The sequence below is a fragment of the Melanaphis sacchari genome, unplaced genomic scaffold (assembly GCF_002803265.2).
Source record: "Melanaphis sacchari strain LSU unplaced genomic scaffold, SCAv2.0 Contig55_pilon_pilon, whole genome shotgun sequence".
Classification (NCBI taxonomy): Eukaryota; Metazoa; Arthropoda; class Insecta; order Hemiptera; family Aphididae; genus Melanaphis; species Melanaphis sacchari.
This window is the reverse complement of record NW_020271389.1, coordinates 208,718-232,106: the sequence shown is the minus strand read 5'-3', so window position 1 is coordinate 232,106 and position 23,389 is coordinate 208,718. Positions and strand designations below refer to the sequence as shown.

The 23,389-nt window shown below is 30.4% G+C and overlaps 1 protein-coding gene across 1 annotated transcript; it reads left to right on the top strand.

The window, feature by feature from the left end:
* Positions 1–5,157: 5,157 nt before the first annotated feature.
* On the top strand, positions 5,158–9,244 carry LOC112599814. The gene is made up of 2 exons (XM_025346873.1): positions 5,158–6,885; positions 9,195–9,244. Exons 1-2 carry the CDS (start codon positions 5,631–5,633, stop codon positions 9,242–9,244), a joined length of 1,305 nt encoding a protein of 434 aa, XP_025202658.1. The 5' UTR covers positions 5,158–5,630.
* Positions 9,245–23,389: the final 14,145 nt, after the last annotated feature.

The window sequence follows — 23,389 nt, the reverse complement described above, 5'->3', positions numbered from 1 at the left end:
CAGAATTTATACGCCTACATTAACCTTAATTAAATACCTGGTAAAAATAATAATTAAACTTAAACTTAATAATATATGGATTTTTAAAAGAAAAAATCAACATTATATAATCGGTTCTAAATATCACATTAATCGTAATTTGCATGTATGTTTATTTATAATGCTTTGTTGGTATTTTAAAAGCACTTTATATTATTATGATTATTGTAAAATAATATTCTTTTTTCTAGAAACTATGGTTTTTAATTCAAAAGTGTCTTTATTTTATTTGAGTCCCTTAAACTATATAGTTATAATATTTAACTAACCCAACATTTTGCATAAGGAGGGTCAACTACATCGATATAATATAGGTATTATATTATCAATAAAATTTAAGTGTTGTAACTATTTACTAGTCTTTCAAAAATGTTAGAATATTAAAATTAAATTAACCATTAAATTAACGCTATATTTTTTTAAAATACCTATTCTTGCTAAAATTTAAACTTAAATCCTGTTTATAACTTAATGTAATTAAGAATTTATCATCTGTACAACATCGAATTCGTACTCTTAAAAGTTCTTCATTTACATTAATTATTATCTGATAAATAAATTTATCCTTAAAAAGTTTAAACCAAGATTTGAGAAATACATTCGTTGTCGAAAATTTTGCTTTGTCTGAAAAACTTTTTTCTTTTTTTTTTACTTCCCAGTTGATAATATGATGCATTAAAAAGGTTCAATTCGTTTTTATTTTAATAAAAATAATGTCGTTAATAATACAGAGGTACCAATTATGTGTTACATTTAAGTTATAACTAAAATACAGACCGGAAAAAAAAACCTAAGTCTGTTATAGGTACTTGTTACATTCAGTTTACGCCTACCTGCACCGCAGTGGTGGACTCGCGACTTCTAAAACTATATATACATTATACTACAGGTACGTATTACATTATGACGGATCGTCTCAGAGTATGTTCATTTGTATTGTGGTGTACGTGTAACGGCCGTCAAGCGTGTTTCCGTCAATTGCTTGTCGCTATAAAAATATTACCATATTAATGTATAATTGCCGGTTGTCGCAAATTGTAATCTTACCTACCTATTATTATACACACTGTATTATAATAATGTGTTAATGACCTACTCTATATAGGTTGTATAATAATAATATGCGTTATGTATATGACGTACGTCATGATACGCGGTGATATGATATTAAACGAAACTGAAACTGTAATTATTATTACAGGGTGTTTATGTGTGTGTACTATACATATATTATATTGCACGCCATGTATGTTATGACTGTTCGTCATAGGCACTGTAAGACGAGTATAATTTTCGGGCGGACAACCGGAAATATTCATGATCGTGTTTACAATCTGTTAAGACTTTATCGGTTACTAAAGGTGTTTATTATACGAGAACCAGGAGAGGAAAAAAAAGGGGTTAGAACTGCTACGGTTTAATGGTACACAAAAGTGTTACAAGTGTGTCACCTTAACGTAATTAAATTGTCAGAAACTCGACCCGGCATGCTTATTATTAATTCAGTAAAACGATTTAATTTGTGTAGTGTCCAAGACGTTATGGTGAAACATCTGCTGTAGCCAAGAACACCGAGGTTGGTATTTCAAAACAGGAAATGCATTTCATATTTTATTTATTTATTTTTTGTTTTTATTTTTTCGCTTTAATATGTATATATTCATTATAACGTTATAATGCTTTATAAAACGTAAACTTTTTTAGGTACTAGAAAATTGTATCATGTCAACTGTGAAACAAACAATTGGAATGCTTAAAACATTTTTTTATACGCATACTCATACACACGTTTTATTATTTAAATAAAATAAATGGGAAGTCGCTCTGCTGTAGGTATAATAGATTTTGAATACGTAGGTTCCTCGTAAAATCGTAACTAATAGATTTTAGCAAACTTTACTAGAAATATTCACAATAAGTAAATAGTTAACCAAAAAAACGATTAGGAGATAGATCGATCAACGTTCGTCTAGATTTTATTTTTATGTTACATTATTACTACCTAATATTTTCTGAAATTGGTAGACTGAAAAAATTTTTATAAACATATCACATATAACTTAAAAGTTAATATTAATGTACTACACTATAAATGGTTTGGTAGTATAAAAAGTTTAAGATTAATCTGAGTATTTTGAAAATTGTATTGTGTATAATAAAACACACTACCTTACAGTGAAAATATTTAAACCTCAGAGATTTTTTTTTTATCATGTCTAGAAAATAGTAATCTAAATGTTTAGTGAAAATTAAGCATTTAAAAAAAATACAAATAGCTAATAGAATAATTATCTATCGATTCTATCGTGTAAAAACATTGTGTTCATTTTCGGTTGATTTTGAAAGGTGCGTTTACTGATCTCCAAGAAGTCGAAGATTTTGTTATTATATTAATTGTCCAGCAGGAATTTGAACTTCATTTTAAACGATCTTTTTGTATCAGAGTACAATGATTTCAACAAAATGTGACAGAATATAACTTAGATAAGTTAATTAATTGACATTCAAATAGTTTGCATTTCAATTGGCTTGATAAAATATAGTAAATAAATATTATTATTTAATATGGAGATAAATACAATTAAAATTTGAAAATCATTTTCATTGCTTTCTGCGAATTCTGCAAGCCTAGTATTTTATGTCGATATTCATGTCCCATAGCTAACGTATATATTAATTATTATTTAATATTACGATATTGTATGATTTGCATCATAATAATATTATCTTCCACGCTATCACTATCACACATTCACGCCGCTTCCAAATTGAATGGATGATGAGCCAGCGATTTTTGATTTTCACTGAACGGTATGCACACACACCCATAGGATATAATTTAAATTAACTAATTTTTAAAAATTTTCCGTTCGTATGCTGTCAATATTAATCATTTTCATATTGATCAATCGTGAATACACATAATATGCATTATACAATAGTTTACCACCATAACGTATTAACGTATTTAATAAATATAATAAATACTTGATAAATACTTACGCATAATAATAATTCTAAATTTCCAAATAATATTTTACTATAGCACTGCATTTACTTCCATTAGTTAATTATTTTACTTCAAAGAAATATATCATTATATGTATTTCCTCGGGTGTGTAAATTATATGTATATTTAAAAAATAGGTGTAAATTGCATACGTATATTTTCTCAGTTGATGAATGCTAAAATGTTTTTTTGTTATCAAAAAACTTTAAATTTAGTACAAGATTCTTTATAGGTTAGTCTTACTGCTATTAGAAATATCAAAAATATACTCGTATATGCCATAATTTATTTATTTTTATAGAAATATAAACACTGAAAATTAAATTTATACAAAAATAGGTAGATAGTTAATCAAAAATTACCGTTTTTAGTCCTATTTTGTAGGCAATTTAAAAAATAAATAAATATTTGTTGTGGGGCTTGAAACTTTTTTCCATTACATTGAATTATTATTTACTATATATTATAATGTACAATGTGATTTTAAACATATTTAGATATAACTATTTATATCACAAACGTACTATATTGCGCTGTTCTGTTGTAATTATACTTAAACCTCGACATTGAATTATAAGTTACAACAACTTAATAACATCTAGTAATATTATTATAATTATTAATAAATAAATAATGTATTTATAAATACGTTATATTAGTTGTTTATACTTAAACAATATCCGACAGCTTGTTTCGGAATAATACTTAAAACATTCACGTAAAAAAACAAATAATAATCAATGTTTGGATTTTCAGACGCACTAATTCCCCTTAATTGAAAAATGAATTATTAAACATTATGTACGATTCTATGTACGAATTCTATGTATTATATATGTTAAGCCGTTAAGGTATAAGTGTTTTAACATATTATTATAATAGGAGCTGTTGCCGTAACCCACCGCGAATCACTTGCTTAAAAGTCCTTCCGGAAGCCGAGAGCATAATATATACGCGACTTTTGACCCCTTACCCTTCACGTTATTCAATCGAACGCGGGCTAGATAAGAGTCAATTTCATACACACACTCACGCACACATGTATATACATATATATATATAAATTTATATTTAGCCCGTACGGGCACATTATCCCTAGCTACTTGACATCGCCGCTTGTGGGACTTAACCGGGGTAGACGGAAAGCTGCAGCCGAGTGATCGTATATACATCATACACGCGTACACTGTGTATATACAGTAATCGCGATATTCACGAGATCGGCGGCGGTGGAGCGTTTATTAAAAATAGGGACGGGGCGTCAATGTGTACAGTGAATAGTGATGATAATAATAACAATAATGACTCGGACAACCCCTCGTCGAAAACCATCATCCCCCGAGCATTGGGCGCGTATATATTATAAGCTCTCCCGAACGCTCGGTGTATATTATATAAAATGGAACGCCGTTCGCAGTAATACGTCTTTGGAGAAGAGGCGGTTGATGTTGAATCGTATAACACAATACAATATGTCATATATACGTACATGTATAGTAATAATAACATCGTCTGTTCTTTTTTCGTCTGTTTTGTACACGGCGCGCAGCGATTCGTGACAGACGATCAGACCTTGTACACACGCGATATCGAAACAGTGTTTGGAAGTCGCTACTTTTGATTTAATACGCACTACCGTGCTTAGCGACTGTCACACGATAAAAACAGTTAGAAAAGTAATGAATAAGAAAATGTAATTGTTTGTAAAAATTAGTTTACAACCCTATATAGATATAGGAACTTATTGAAATATATATTTACAGTAAAATTGCAATGTTGCGTCGCTAACTAAACACCACTGCCGAGCACAAATTTTCAGTACGCTATAGCAACTATTCCAACTTAAAAATTTATAAACTGTATTAAAATAGAGATTTTTTTTCCATTCGCAGCGCCTATTGCTGCAATAGAAACGCGTGCCCGTCGTTGTAGCTGTAGGTTAGTATCGTATTGCATGTACAGTTCATAAATATAATAATACTGCCCAATCGGAAATCGTGAGTTGTACGTAAAAGTTGTTAGTTTTTTTTTTTTTTGTTTTTTTTTTTATCTCCAATTTTAGAATCAATGAGAATTTAAAAAAAAAACTACAGGTCAGCAGATTTTGCGCCATTTTAATTACCTGTAATTTGCGCCATCAAAAGGTACATTTAAGGACGTATGTAATTTGCGCCAAAATATAAAAACATAACATGTATTTTGCGCCACATATACAAATTAATTTTGGTAATTTGCGCCACGACAGAAAACGAAAAGGAATATGTAATTTGCGCCACACTTTTAACTTCAGTATTGCTGGAATTTACCAGATAAATTTACTGAAATAATCACATAGGATATACAATAGTCAATAATACGTATCGACGTGTATCCAATATAATATTGTTGTGTTCTACTGATAATAGACATATCATCTCTATTAGATTACGTCTAATCTAACGAAAATTTTCAATCTATTGTTACATATTGTTAATATTGAACAGCAATGTCGCGAATCGTGATATTTACAATTAGTCCGATATAAATCGCGTGTGCGTTCATGTTATTTATTTTATTTTAAAATTTTATAAAAATATAAGTAATGGAAAATAGTACAAATATTGGTGAAATTATTAAAAGCACCAGAGGTAAAGATTTATTATTATTTTCAAATTTTACGTATCGCAAAGTGCATGAATCGAAAAATGCTTCAGTACGATGGCGTTGTACTGTCAGAACTTGCACTGCAAAAGTGTATACTTCTATAGAAAATATTGTAGAAATAGTTGAAATTGTAAATGAACATAACGGGCATGATCAACCAAGTATAGACAGAAAAATGTTTTCAAACGGATGTAAGAGAAAAGCTGTGGAAAATCTGTATACTAAACCAAGTAAGATATTACGAACTGAAATTTCTGAAAATATATCTAATTTACAAACTATCACTACTGATGATATATCACTAGTTCGACGTAATATTTATAACGCCCGTAGAAAAATGGTGCCACCATTACCTAAAACAATGGAAGAATTGCAAAATAGTATAAGCAATTTAAATTTGAAAACGGACCTCAATGAGCAATTTTTATTAATAAATGATCCGAACTGTCATATAATAATATTTTCATGTGACACAAATTTAAAAGTTCTATGCGAATCTGAGATTATATATATGGATGGAACTTTTGAATATTGTCCCAAGTTATTTACGCAATTGTTTTCTTTGCATGGTTTATGCAATGATCATTATATACCACTATTATTTGCATTACTTCCAGACAAAAAAACTTCAACTTACGTAAATTTATTTAAAAATATCATACATTTGTGTAATGCACGTGAACTTTCTCTAAAACCAAATTTATTTATATCTGATTTTGAAGAAGCAATTCATGTAGCATTGAGACAAGTCTGGGATGACACTAAAATATTTGGTTGTAGATTTCACCTAACTCAGTCGTGGTATAGAAAAATTCAGGAATTAGGATTATCCAACGTATATCAAAACAATAAAACAGAAGAAAGCAAGTGGCTAAACCATACATTTGGGTTGCCATTTATTTCTCCAAATGAAGTCAGTAACTGTTTTATTGAAGATTTTATGTCATCGATTCCTAATGACATAAGATTTCAAAAATATACCGATTATTTAGTTGACACATATATCTGTGAAGAGGCTAAATTTCCACCAATAATTTGGGCTGCGAATATCGCGTCACTATCTCTCACTACTAATGCTTGCGAATCATATCATTCACGTTTCAATTCCGAGTTCTATCACCCACATCCTACTATTTACCACTTTTTGGATGTACTGAAAGGATTTCAAACCGAAACATTGATTAAAATTAAAAGTATACATCTTAAAAAACGAAATTCTACTAAAAATAAAATTCGTTTGGAAACTTTTCAACAAATATATGAAGACTACAGACAAAATAAAATTGACAGAAAAGGCTTAGTTTCGTCATTAAGCTATAAATATAAAAAAAACGTGAGTAAGCTAAGTATTATAAGTAGCTAGGTATTTTATTTCAAAAATTATATGTTATACTACGAAAATTGTACATACTTAAGAAACTTTAAATTTATACATTTATTTACAATTATTTTTTTTTTTTATTTATTAAAATTAAAATGTTTCAGCATATTATCATTTTTTATATACCTATCAGATTTTTATAAGTTTTATTACTAAACGAAAATTTTACATACTAAACGAAACTTTATATTTATTCATTTATTTACAATTATTTTTTTTTTTTATTTATTAAAATTAAAATGTTTCAGCATATTATCATTTTTTATATATCAGATTTTTATATGTTTTATTACTAAACGAAAATTTACTTATTTAATATACATGGAGTTCGTTTTGTGAATTTTGTGAACTGTGGCGCAAATTACAATTTTTGTAGGTAAACGATGGCGCAGATTACATATTGCCTTTTTACTTAGTTTTATTTGGCGCAAATTACAAACTAAAAAAGTGGCGCAAATTACCAAAATACAATTTTAGATGTGGCGCAAATTACATATATTTTTTTTTTTTTGGGTTGTTTTTGGTGCAAATTACATACGCCCGTTGTAACTGTTGACCAGGAATAGTAATGGATCAATGATGAAAATAGATCGAAATATGTCGCGATAAATAAATAAGGTCTTAATGAGTCGAATGCCGAGGAGAAAAGCACTGCAACTGATCGTCAGTCAAAATCGTGGGTAAACAAACACATCGCACTGACCATTTGAAATTTAAAATAACAAATCCGTTCAATGATTAAAGTTCAATACATGCATAAAGCGAGTAATAAGAGTAAAAATAGAAATGTAGGAAAATAGTGTGCTATACATATTATAGACTAGTGATGAGGTTAGCACGTCGTGTTATATTATAACGTGTAATGGGTATACCTAAATAAATTATAGTATTTTGTACATACCGCTCTATCAGATTACGTTGGTGAAATTCGATTGAACATAGTTGAAAAGTATATAGGTACTCGATTCTAGCTCGGTTAATTCGATTGAAAAAAAAAAAAAAACATGATATCAATCGAGATTTGAGATTGAGATTGTTTGATATGTATTATATTGTATACATGTAGACCTTACATTGTTATAGGTCTTGTCTGAGTCTCAAAATGACAGAAACTATGTTATTTCGTAGTTTTTTTTTCCAATCAATATTTTGGCACAAGTTAAAAAATCAGGTTTGACACGACCAAACTGAGTGTATTATATTATTATTGTGTAGTGTTCAAACAGTCGCACGTACGTTCCGCAAATCAGATAACGACATTGGGAAAAAAAAAAAAAAAAATTGTACTACAAGCGTATACGTTCACGAATAAGGAGATCCAGGTTTTTGTTATTGCTGTCAGATTAGTTGCTTAACGACTCGGGGAACATAAAAAAAATTAGCCATTTAGAGGTTTTTTTTTTGTTCGTTTGTCACTACCTTAATGGTTTAGTTGAACCTTCTCGCAAAATATGAATTCGGAGCGGATAGAATGAAATGCGCGTTTTCATTCGGATCGCCTGATTGTCTATTAATAAACGTCACGCACGACGGTAATACATCTATTTTTCTCCGAAATAAAAACGAGTATAGCACGGTAAGCATACACATACTGCGAAAAATATACTATTACACGCAATATGAGTATACCGAACAAGTTATACTTCTCAGACAGATATCTAATACAACACGACTGAAGCACAACAAATATAATACATTACATGAATTTATATTGATTTCCGGCGTTATTTTTGTAATATATATATATATATTTATAACATCGCGTTAAAGCCGATTTAATGAAACTCTGTGCAGTAAGGCGTCGTCATTGGTGTTTACTAATTCAATATGACGGCAGACTGTTTCTTATGGCGTTCGTACTGACTGAGCTGAATTTCTTAAGTTTTCACGAGAAAATAGTGGTAATATATAAACAACTTTCTTCGGAAACACGCGCTGTAAGATTCAGTGATACAGAAAATATTAATCGTGGGTTACTGCAGTGTTCTCGAAAATTTGTTTGATGTAACGGCTGTTGTTTTTAAGGGGTAGTAATTTATGAAAAATATTTGCGGGGGCTAAAATGAAAGTTAAATATATTCCATATTTATAGTAAATATATAATGCATTATATGTTATTAGTTATTTCAAGTGTTGTGAAGTTTGTAGAGACTTATAAAATATCAATTTAAAATAAACTTATTGCAACTCAAGTAAATTCAATAGCATGACAAATTTGCATAATTCAAATTTAGTTATAAGCATTAAAAAAAATAAATAAATGAAATTGGTTAAGTAAATCGTATTACATTATATTATTATGTATTTTACATTTTACCAATGAAACCAAATTTAAAAACGTTGAATTTATTATTGATAAAAAGCCAATTAAAGACGTTTTAAAAATATTTTATTGATATTACATGATTTTTTTGTTTAAATATAATATTGTAATCAATATTAAATTATAAGAAAAATAACTACCTCTATATAATTTTAGTATGTTTTAAAATGTATTGATGTATTTAACTAATAAACGTTTATAAACAAAGTATTATTGCAATAGTATACCATGGATGAAAAATAATACGTAATATTGTTCAAAAAAGTAAAAAAATAAAAATAATATTGGTAATACTGCAGATGTTTAGAACTCTAAAATCCAAGAAAATATTTTGGAAATAACTAGGAGTTTTTCCTTTTGTCACGAGATTTTCATACAACTTTGAAATCCTATACATTTCGTGCCAAATACGTATATGTTTCATGTAATGTCAAAAAATGTCTTGAAAAGTGAAAACTCGATATTTTATTCTCGTATATGCACAACGGTGTGGTGTAAAAAATCAGCCTGTTTACAGTCAATCCGTTGTAAAGCTGAAAAGGCGCCACAGCGCACGGAAAAACGTCTCCCATTATTGATCAAAATGATTTATCATATTATGTATAAATAGTGTGTTGTATATAAATCGCGTAGCCGTTTCCCGTCAGGTATATTTGCTATATTATGTTTGTATAATAGGTAGGTATACACCGATCTTCGAATTTTGGATTGCAGTGCTGAGTGCGATGTAACACAAACGTACGTGATTCGCTGACTGCCTGTAGGTACAGCTGATGTAGCCATGTAGGTATAAACTGATCGGTAGACGACGGACGTGACGGACGTTTGTGACGTGTTCGATGTCTGACGGTCGTAAAACCGCGCGAGCGGATACATGTATGTTTTACACATTTAAAAATTAATCGCTGCCGTATAGTAGTACCTACTCAAAAGGAGAAAATATTATTATCTCCACCTCGCTTCGTGGCGGCGGACTCTAGCCAGACTCACACAACTTATAATATATAACAACGATTATAGTATATTAATGCTCGAGCCAAAAGCACAAACACATTCTACGTGCCTATGTATAAAAATGTATAAAACATTAAACAAGTGGGGTTTTATAAAATGATAACACCCGATATTTTAATGGATCCCGGTCGCAGTGTTTTACTGCTGGCCCGTTTACGACTCGACCTCGTTGGAATATAATAATGACAATAATAATAATAATCTCTTCTTTTCTTTTTCTTCTCGCCGTCTACTCCTACCCATCACCGTAGTTATACCTATTGCGCTCAATTTACACTCTATATGTCAGTGCCTATATCATATTGTTTATATATATATATATATATATATAAACGGTTATTAACTAAACGGCTTTAAACGCTCGTCTGTGTGTGAGCGCGCGTATACTCCTTTTCTTCGTCTTCTTCAATCGCCTCGAGACGTCAACGTTTCCATATACGTTATTATATTATTATTACTGTGTACGTGAATAATTAGGCAACATATTAAAGTATATTATATCGTCATGACACTGTGCGATGGTCGACGTTTCCCGGGGCTATCAATAATGTATACACATTAAACACATGGTATATAGTAACTGTATATATACTATATACTGTTCCAGTACGGAAATATGTAATACCTAAATAAAATAGTCGTTTGCCTTTATTAATACGTGATAAACAGACGTAAATTACCTAACATTATCACACGAAATTGTTTTAAAGGGTTTTATGATTGTTTTGTCCGCTGAAACACTGAAAAATCTGCAGAATACGTATGAGAGAACATTTATCAATCGGTTATTAGTAATAAGCTGACGCTAACATAGTTGATAAAAAAATAAATAAAAATAAATATTGACCAAAATGTTTACCACCTTGAAACTTAATTGAGATTTGAGATAAAATATTGCCTAATTATGTAGAGCAACGCGTTAAAAAGAGTGAACATTACAAATTATTGGACACCTTAACGATTAAAATTTAATAAAAATATTAAGACAATTACTATGTTTTGTAAAATATGTGTACATTACCTAATTATTTTAAGTATATACATACTACTACACGTTATTGTACACAAACTAAATAAAATAATTGACGATATCACATATGAATTGTCTACACTAATCCTCAATTCTAAGTGATTAGCAATCGAATAATAAACACTGAATTTATTAAATATTCAATGTTTAAGTAATAAAAGATCTTCGATGAGAATGTAGAATATCAATAGACAACGGATAGCGATGCTGCGAGACCTAAAGTGTTAGGGGTCGTCAAGAAATTCGAATTGTATGTCATACCGAGTAAACTGGCTCTGATAAGTGGTAAAGCTCCTTCAGATTTTCGAATCATCGCGTGCCGCTCCTATCACACGTTTTGAAATCGCCTGACTCTCGCGAGTATGCGAGTGTAGAAAATGTCTTTGCAGACTTCGAGTGCGTCACTTATGGTTCGTCTGTTTGCGGCAGATCTAAGAAATTGTTGAAAAAATCATCCAAAATTCACGAAAATGAAAATGATAAAAATCACATATTTAACAAAAACGTGGCCAGAAAAACGCTGCCGGATTCGTAGAAATCGTCGTAGTAAATCGTGATCCGATGGCCAACACCACCCTCAATACTATAGCAACCGGAAATGAAAAATCGAAGATCATCGATTTCATCGCTGCGAAACTGTAACTGTACTATTTCGTACACCAAGGTTGTACTAATCAAATCTAATCGAGAGCAGTTAAGTACGTAAATCGACAAATTTATACCTTATAACTTGTATTCATAAACGGTTTGTGCTCATTGCTTAAATCTACGGTTTATAATAAATCATAGAAATACTTTATAATACATTCATGATAAGTCGAAAAATAATTTTATTGTGTGTAAATAAACCGTGAATTGTTAAAACTATAATAAAAGACTTCAAAGACAAGATTTAAAACTTATAATAAACAAAAAAATCAAGTATATTATGTAGAGTAATATGTAAATAATAAATTTATAAATATAAATTGTATACCTACTTGTAAATCCCTATTCGTATAACATGTAATAAAATAAACAGTGTGAAATAAAAAAGTTTTCACCTGTTTAAAAATCTGTTATTTTATATAATTAGATTTCGGTATTATGGATATAAAATTTATCCAATTAATCATGATTGCATCTCCAAAATGTATTAAGTAAACTTTTTGAATGCTGAATTCTGTTTTATTCATCTCTGTTAAAAATGATTTATTAAAAAATATATATTAAGGTCATAGTATAAAAGGTGATCTTGTATAAGCATACAGGTGAGTTTTAAATTTTGATAAAATTCAAAAATGTATTCGGTAAATGTTTTAAAATAATACATTTTGAATAATTATATATAAAAAAGAAAAATGTTCGGAGTTCTATAATAGCTAGCACGACAGCTGCAACTACAGCAAAGAAATATTTTTTTTCTACTCTCTGATGATTAAAATATTATACGAAGGTATGAGGTCAACTATTTAACTATTATAACTTATAAGCCTATTATTTATAGTAAAAACTTAGAATTAAATATTTATAAATTGATGTAATTGTATGAATAAAGTAATCGACGGGTTTTCAATATAAAAATAAAGGTTAATACAGATAAAATATTTATTATAACTTATAAATTTATAAGCAAATAAATGTACTTAATAACTTTAGGTTTCTATTTACATTTGTAGAGAATACTTAATGTCATGTCCTTAAAACTATAGTTGACTTCTAATATCTGTAGCAATATTGATAAAATATAATTAATTATTTTGGTTTTAAATTTATACTAAACGATATATAGATATAAAAACCATAATCAAGTTGATCATTAATCAATAACCAATAAATTTATCAATACATTTCTAAATCATCATTATAAACTTAAAATATATTAGAATAGACGAAACACGCTTATGATATAATTATTCCTCATTTTCTCGTATGAATTCATATCTATATTTTGTCGTGTAAGACATGTCATATTATTAAGTAAATATATAACTACCATTAATTTAGCATGGATTGTTGTTTTTATTTTATTGTGCTGAAGTTTACTGATTAAAAGATTAATTTATAGATCAAATAAAACATGCGCGTGGAAACCGGAAATTTGGCACACGCAACTGATTGACTGGTATACTATTTTCTTCATTTAATTATTGTAAATATATTTAAATAAACTACATTTGAATAATTAATAATTGTAGGATATTATTTAACTATTGCTATATGTTTTTTCTACCTCAAAAGATGTTTAGCCACCTCCATTTAAAGTTGTTAGATCTACGCCTGTAACATTATAAAAATAATACATTATGTAAATTAGGTTATTTTTTTTTTTATAACTACATACCGGTTAGGTCAGTAGACAATAATTGCCTTTGTATAAATTAAATTTTAAATTTTAAATATTAGATGTGAATTACAATTAAAAAGTCGGCAATGGAGACGGGGATAGTAGTTAATTAAGAGTATTATTCTGTTTAGTTTCGGTGCCAAAGCCATTTAAAACCTATATCTACAAGTTAAAACACTAACTATATACCGACAGTCGACACATTTAATTGAAACAATAAATCGCGCCACTTGGTTTTATTGATCGGTCGTGTTACACTTGATCTTGTTTATTTAAACAACTTAACTTGGTATGTATAAGTATATATTTTACTTAGACACTCGCTACTCAGAAAAAGCGTTACATCTTTAGTGATGTTAACTTCTTTGAAGTTTTTGTTTTAAGAGATTACATTATTACTGTGATATGCAAATGTAGCGATTTCAATTTTTATTTCAGTGTTTATAATCTTATATCTTTCCGTTGTACACGCATTTAACTGAAAAATAAATACAGGTCTTATCAATAATGCGAAATATGTACACCGCATTATATTAACGTTAATGGAATAATATACTGTCATGATTATTTAGGTAACAATTTTATTATTGTTTTATACTTCGAAATTAGTTAAATTATTTAGAAAATTGATGGATTAATTAGAAAGTAAAAAAGATATAAATAATAGTTGTACAAGAAAAACATGTAAATATATTAAACCTATATATACATTATTTGTTTGTTGGATAATTTAATTCATTTTCATTTAAATACTATATCTGTTCGAGTTTAGATATAAAATTCTTACACAAAATTACGAGATATGAAACACACTTTTTACGATTGTTATTATACCTACATAGTATTATTATTTACTAGATTATAGGTTAAAAGCGTGAATGTGTGAACGGTAAAATTCGTTCACAAATGTACACAAAGCTACTATTTTTTAAAGTAAATTTCATGATTTCAAAGCACGATATTTATTAACTGGTTATTGAAAATGTTATGTCGACGTAACGCCACCGTGTAAGGTTTTAACAAATATTTTTTTTTTTTATTTAAAGCTACTTTTAAAGCTATTTTTTCTTAGACTGCTGCAACGTTACACAAAACAAAATTGTGTCTCTAATGCTGATCTTTATAATGTGTAACATCAAACAGGTTATACGGTGCTGCGAATCTAATGCACTGTACTGTACATATGGTGCATGTACACAACTGATATATAATATATGTTATGCTACGGACGCAGTGCTTCACTTTATGCTTAATCTACTTTCAATAATATTTTCCCACACTTTCATCGTGTGATTTACGACAAACGCACGCCAATGTTTACCTCCACCGCAGCTCGCAAATAATTGTTTCAACTGTCGTTGAAAACCGAACAAATAATACCACCTGGGGTGCAATATCAAGAGACATAAAGTAATATTATATTTTATTAGACCCCAAATTTAACATTTCTCTTTCGTATCCTATATAGGTCATTGTATGGAGTATACTAAAGTCTAGTTTTCAAAAAAAAAAAAAATGTTTGATATTTAACCTTATTCAGAAGAAAATGCTGTAGATTAGGTACATATCACGCCAAGTCTATATTTAATTTATCGGCGCTAGTTTATATTATTATGCGAAATAATACGCGGTCATTGTAACATAATAATATATGACTTGTATATAATATAATTTATAGTTATTTTAGTTTCGCGACCCATTAAACCGTTACCGCACCGCAACAGACATTTTCGAAAAATAATAGACATTCTGATTAGTGGACCTGCAGTCTGGCTACACGTATAAAATATGTATTGTATAAACTATAAATTGATATAAATATATTATTGACATCAGACCAGCAACGACGCATAAAGGTTGCGTACCCATATAAATAGGTAATATTATGTAATAAGTAATAACATATATAATATGTATGATTGAGATTCGGTGCGACAGGCGAAATGACAATAATAAATGTCACATCTTTACATGTATATGATGCGCTGAGAAATTTTTTAATTTTAAATTGCACAGTCATCCTGTTTTTTTGTTGTTTGTGAAAAATGTTTCCGCTCTCTTCGTTTTTGGCACGTTTATTATCCAACAACCGTAGACAATATAATTACCGTACAATAAATTTAATGGATTTTTTTCTCATTAATAATTCCATTTTTTATTTCACAAAATTTCAACAAATTAAAAACAAAAACACCGTTACTGTATTTTATGATTTGACAGCCAAATTTGCACGCTATCATAAACCAATAAATTTAACACTAGGTTTACATTGTAGTACTGTACATGATTTAAAATATTTTAAACTTTGCAGGTAGTATGGTAGCTGTTCCTGAATATATTATGACGTCGCTTAATCGATGTAATCAAAATTATCGATATTTTGAAAAACACAATATATCGTGCATGTCAGCACCTCACAAACGATGTTTAAATTATTCATTACCTACTCGTATAACACGTAAGACATCATATTAATATATTATATTAAACTTATGTCAAACGAACTCGAAATATTTTAAATTCGTAATGCACGGCGTCAATTTAAACGAGAACTACTCGTTTTGTTCACACTCACACACGCGTCACTCCGATTGTGCTCAGCGGACTGGGCAATAATAATATATTTTATAATAATAATTTTATAATATATACCTACGTAGTGCACGCAATCATATATTATTATATTATAACAGTAGCTATTACCTCCGGCTTTGCAGCAGCTACCGTCTGCACAACGCGGTTCGTGGTATAAACATATATATATATATATTTATATATTATATACAATAATGTATACTTCACGTATACAATTCTACCTATATTTAATATATGTACATATATTGTATATACGACGCGCGTATATATGTAAATGGGACCCGTATCAAAGTCGGTGCATAAAAAAAAAAAAAACCACTGTTTCCACTTACGGATTCCGCTCGCTGTGTGTCCGGTGGCGGACGCATTACAGTGTGTATGTAAGTTATACGTGTATATATAGTGGTCAATGAATATTAAAACATTTTATCCTCTCGCGCGACGGTGGCGACGGCGGCGGCGACGGTGTTTGTTTCGGACCATCTTTTTGACACGGGGTGGTCGCAATTAATATTCAACCGGGTCCGTTGAGTGCGAGTCGGCGTGGAACGGGAGCGATGGAGGCGGCAGTGGCGGGATGGTCGCGCGACGGAGGCGATGTTGGTAGTGGCGCAATTAAAACATCCGAAAAAAAAAAAAAGAAGACGGAAGGAAAAGTCACCGCCACCGGGTTTCGAGTTCATCGCCCGACTTCCACCACATTAATTATCCATAATATGTTAAATATGCGTATTGTAATAAATTATATCGTTTTCCCGGGCCGAATATTACGAGCGTTATTCTTTGTTTTCACGCGATACGAGTGTAACGAAACAACACCAACAACAGTGTTTTGGTCGATCCATCGGCGATTCGTGATAAGAACTATACGACCTCTTTCTCCTCCCCGAAAATAAAACATATGCAGGAGGTACTATTGACGTCCGCGGAAGTTCAAAAGTCAAAAACAAACGTAAAATCGTAAAATAATGTCTGATTTACGACGAAATAGATACTATAATCAGCGAGTGTGTTGTACGATGCGTCGTATTTACACGCGTCATAGGTATTATCACTACAACAATATAATATAACTATTTCAATATACTAGCTGGAGAGTACAGTCAACATTTCACATTTTCACAATTCCATTTTTTCCGTATCGCTCGTTGTATAATAATATTTTTGCGAGAAGTAAGTCTCTGATATAAATTCACATTAATTTTATAGCACAAGCTCTATCTACGCTAACATAATATTATTATACATAACAAATCTACTATATGAGATTTCCTTACCGTCATTGCGAAGTTCTCATTCATAATAATATTTTCTACACGTGTCCGCTTATTCAAGTTGCTATTATGTATGTTTACCCATTATACATATTAACCGTACACACTACACAACCTATATAGTTCCTATATACACTATGTGTCTGTGTATACATTTTACATTCATGTATTATTATATGCATTGTACTACACGATTTCCCTGGAGACATACGATACGTCATTTGATTATTATTTTTTTTTTTCAAAATAAATTAGCATTGCACATATCGTCGTACCGAGCCTGCATCATTATAAATACAAAAGTCTTACAATAGTAAACAAAACAAAAATAATAATAATAGTAATATTTCTGCGTGTATACCGTGTACATGTATATTACATGAATTAGAATAAGGAAAATATTACAATAATTAGTATTTATTATTATAATCAGTCCGTTGAACGCTCTTTGCAGGTTGAAAATCAATTGTAAACACGATAACAATAATCCATTCATTTCCGTACAGACGTTATATTATACATTTTATCTTTTATATAATTATATTACATATACATTACACACGGCGTCTGAGTTTTATACTTTAGGAAGTCGGTGTTTTAAAACCGAGCGTTATTTATTTATTTTTTTATTGACGTTGTACATTCAATGTTTTATTATTATTATCATCATCATCATCATCATCATTGCTGTGTCTGGGTTTTCATAACGATTATACACACATAAACGCGTGTCCGCGTAGAATACAAGTTTTTTTTATTTTATTTTTTTTTAAATTAATATTTAATATTTCAAAGATTAATGTATGATATACAAAACCAGTTTGAAATAATAATAATAATAATAATAACTAGAACGGTATTCAATTCAATAAAATGAAAAAAAAAATTATGGGACTGTAGGTACACATATACACATTATGATGTGCATAACACAAATGAATGGCATAAAACAATATTCGTGAAACGTTGTCCAGTATATGTATAACATACGAGCTGCGCGGATGACGTAGTTATAGATGTAAACATTGGCGGACGAAACGACGCACGAAATACAAATATTGTACATCAAAAAGAACTGTGTTGAGTTGTCAAAAAACGATTTATATATTTTTATTTTTTTTTATTTTTTTTTTAACCGAGACAACCGGCTTTTTATATAGATGGGAAAACAAAAGAATTTACAACAGGAACCTCCGCAAGAAATACATGTCCGACTAACCGAAGTCATAAATTCACGATGACGCTCCGCAGACTTTGGAACTACACGAGGGTGAATAGAGATGCACGCATGCTCAAAATGGACATTGAGATCAGATAAAAACCACGCGTTTAGCACGAATACATTCTTTTCTTTAAAAAAATAATAATTTTTCCACTTCTGTAAAGCGTTTGGTTTTGATAATAGGTAATAGTACTATGTGCCCACGATCGGACTCAGTAAAGCCAGGTACACTGATTTGGTAGTACACTCAAATTGAATAATTATTAAATATTGAATGTATAATTTCAGAATATTTATATTGAGATTAAGACCATTAATTAGTAGCTTTGCGGGTTGAATTAATCAACGGTGTTAAAAACTCAAAACAAACTCGAGAAAAATAAAAAAATGAATATAAGAAATATGATTTTTAAATTAATTATGTCCGGTCGTCAAATATTGGACATTTCGTGTGTAAAAAAACTAAAAAGTATCTATCGTTTTATTGATAAAAAATTATGTTTACATAGATTTATAATATTTGCCGTCTTGAATTGATAAACATATCGGTTAAACTTCAAAAGATACATACCTATAGGTGAAACGTCTTGTAGCGAAGTGACCTTTAAGAAAACTTGAGGCCAGTTGAAGCCACGTCACAATGTCCATAAACAATATATTTCTTTATTATTTTTTTATTTTATTTATTTTTTATTATCATCATCTGACATCTCTTGTTCGAACATGTTATGTAAATATAGATAATATACTGCGCAGACTTGTAAAATTGTCGTACTGACACGAGTGCGTGCAACATAATAAAACGGCACAACGTAATAATAGTAATAATAATAATAGTCTTACGCACGAAACGAAAACGATGATGTGGAAGAAAATAAAACGGCGAGTTTACAGCAATTTTTATATACTCAATTTTTCGAGCTCAGCTGTTGTGGTGGCTTATCCACACCTGTCGATCACGGCGGAAGCTTAAAATATTTAAAAAATGTTTAATTTGCAGTTGGAAAAAAAATTAATTTGTATACGTTTTTGTGGAATCCCCTGTTTTTATTATTAATATCATTTTTTTTTTTTTATTATTATTATTATTATTACTATTATTATATTCACTACCGCCAAAAATCATTTTACGCTCCGGCGTGCTTTTGTTTAACTTCCAATCCCAAAAGTCCTTTTCTGCAGTTCTTCTGGTGTATAAAAATCTAACGCATTTGCATACAAATAAGACCCTTCCCCCTTCTCCGCGCCGACACCGGTGGCGTCACAGCCGCCGCTGCGGTGCACCTTCACCGCGTGTTCGCCCCGAAAGTTGTTTTATATATTTAATATACATTATTATATTATTATTATTTCTTTGCCGAAATCCACACGGGGTATGTGGGGAAGGTTCATGCTCAGGGCGGCGGCAAGCGGTGGTTTTACAAAAGTTGAACGTGGTTTATGTAACTGTTATGAAACACCTTCAAGATGGCGGCAGCGTTTCAAACAAGTAAAAAAAAAAAAAACTTTTATACAGTTTTTGTCGCGATAGGGTTTTTTCCACTGTTTTTACCGCCGGGGTTATTTTTTTAATAATCCTCGGACCACCTTCACCGCGTGTAACGACCTACGGATTATTTTTAAAGGTGCCTCTGTATAATAATATATATATATATATATATATATATACATACATGTATAGTGTATACACACTTTTTGTTTTAGCCCATAAAGTCTGGTCATCTTATTTATTCATTTCCCTGCTAATCCCTTGCCTCATCAGCGCCCATCTGCAGATATTATAAACCACTGCTACAATGCTACACTGTATTCTCCCATATTACAGTACGGAATATCATTTATTTCGCGAACAATGTTGTTGGTACATATTCAAAAATACAATGTAACGGGGAAGGTTAACATTCGAAAAAAAAATGCCTGCTTATATTATGTATAGCTATAAGTTCATGTTTTATTTAACATATTATTTTGATATTAAAACAATACTATTATGATCATTGAACAGCCGCGTAATATCATTTCCCACATTATACTAATTTTTCTACACGGCGATCAACTTTCGAGTTTGTCAAAAAATATTAATTTTTTTATAGAATTAATATTTTTTGCGTTTTTTTTTTTTTTTTTATGTGAAATAAACATTAAAAATGTAAGTGTATGTAATATTATAACATTACAATATCGTGATGTATTTTAGCGAATAGTTTTTTTTATCGTTATTATCATTATTTATTAATTAGCAGTTAAAACCCAATGTTTGGCTGAAAAATGTTGTGTTCAAACTATATGTTATATATCATTATTACTTCGAAATAATATTGAAAAAAAATGTATGTTTTTTTACGAACACGAAAATCGTACGAGATAGTGAACTGTTCGTATATGATATCATCCCGCGTATGTATAAACATAATATATACCGCCTATATAGCTGTTTCGGCGACGGCGGCGTGTACGGTGTAGTAGTTTTCACGAGTGCCAAAAATTTATCGGTACACGATCGTATTCTATTTGTAAAACGGTTAAGCATTTTGTCCGACCTACACGATGGCGGCGGCGGCGGCGGCAGCGCGAATACCCTGGCAACGGCCCCGCAGGAATTCGTCCGTCGTCGCCTCTGATTGTCCGTATAACCTTTGGCTCGGTAACAACGCGGCAGCGGTATGGTAGCGACCGACCGCGTGACGGTCGTTTGGCAACCGCGATTCGCCTGCAACGCTTGTACGACTACCAAATATCAGTGTAAGTCTTGAACTCGCCCGCAGTTATGCAGTTACCACACACACACACACACACAACATAGATATGAGTTAACGTCCCGTATAATCGTAGGTCTGCATTTATTTTTATATTTAAATATTAAACTGCAGCGTAAAGAGGATATAAAACTATGTAATATTATAAATTATAATGTATCGCGGAAATCAATAAATTAAGATTTTTTTTTTTTTACGATTTAGATCGAGTAACATTGCAGACGAGTTTTAATGTCTTTGTATTAGGAGACATAATATATATATATACTGAAACACACCATCACGTGGTTATATAGTATCAAGATTTAATTAAAGCAAAACGTTCTCACCGCGCTAAAACTGTTTCACAATGTGTCCCGATCGAGCTGTAATATCAGATACGAAAGTTCTTTAAAAGTTTCAAACTTATCCGTTGTTGTGTACAACTTACTTTTATTTTTAATAGGATAGATGTCAACAAATTAATTTCATAAGTTTAGATTCGCGAAAAACAAAAACGTCATAAATGTCAACGGTTCTAAGCTGAAACTTTTCGTACAAAAAAAAAAAAAAAATGTAATTGCATTTATGTCTGTATATATGTGCTATTTGGTCCTATTTAGTTGATGTATACGGTTTAAAACTACGTTTTTGTTTTCATTTCTATGGCGAAGAAGACAGAAATACTAATACAAACGAGAACATTTCTCATCCTGCAGATATAATATAACTACCTACGTCACAATTATCACAGGTGAATTTTTCGTAGGTGTTCTATTTATTTCGGGAATATATCCATATAGTATTATTATATTGTCTGTTATGTACATTATAACTTATTATAAGCTTATGGCGAACTATTGTCTTGAAAAATATGTACCACGACCGCTGCATTACATTGTGTAATTTATTTTAAATTATAATTATTATTACTGTTATATTAATTTAAAACTCTATAAAAAATAGTGCTTACTTATTTATAGAAAACAAATACGCATAACTATATATATACATATATATTAATTTATTTTATAGATGCTGTGGGCACGTATACTGATTACGTTGTTTATTATTTTCAAAATTCTTATAAAATATACGAGATCGAGCTTAACTGAAAATATAGCGTTTTACTGTATCTATATTTAATGTTTACATAGTAAAAATCAGGAAGTTAAACGAATACATATCGTCATATCAAACCTTTGTAGCACGACATTGTCACGAAGAAAAAAAACTGATTTCCCCTAAAGAGTATAATGTATACAATATATATATACATTGCAGCGCTTGCTCGAAAACGACACTGTATCGACCCGTTTGACAAACAAAAGACAAGTGCCGAGAAACGATTTCACTTTCAGATCAGGTTCCACTGTCGTCATTAAAAATGTATACCCGCCACCGATGATGGAACACCAAACCGGGGAGTGGATATTTACCTTGGACAAGTTAAGCTCTCCTTAATAAAACGCCTAAAGACGGTTCGAGGGTGGTCTAGGGATAAGTGCACAATCAAAGCAGGATACGTTTGTCACGAAGAATACCATTAACGACGTGGACTCACGTTGTATATATCTCTCTTTTAAATCTATTTTTGCACCCTTCAAGGCGCAGAAAAAAACTCTATAAAAGTTAAGTTCTTGAATTTATTTGATTCGCAAAAAAACGTCCGTATTATATTATGTATAGCAGTTAAACAACCAACGAGACCGGGGGTCGTGAAAAACCATTTATGCAAATGTTTCTCTCGGATCTTCCTCCTCTCCCCTAGTATTATTGTGTTCACGTGTATATACG

What these genes read in the sequence shown, in the direction of transcription:
- LOC112599814 (XM_025346873.1), top strand. Translation starts at nt 5,631, where the DNA reads ATGGAAAATAGTACAAATATTGGTGAAATTATTAAAAGCACCAGAGGT. An exon ending in AACATTGATTAAAATTAAAA is followed by an intron (nt 6,886 to 9,194) that starts GTATACATCTTA and finishes ATATGTTATTAG; the next exon opens with TTATTTCAAGTGTTGTGAAG.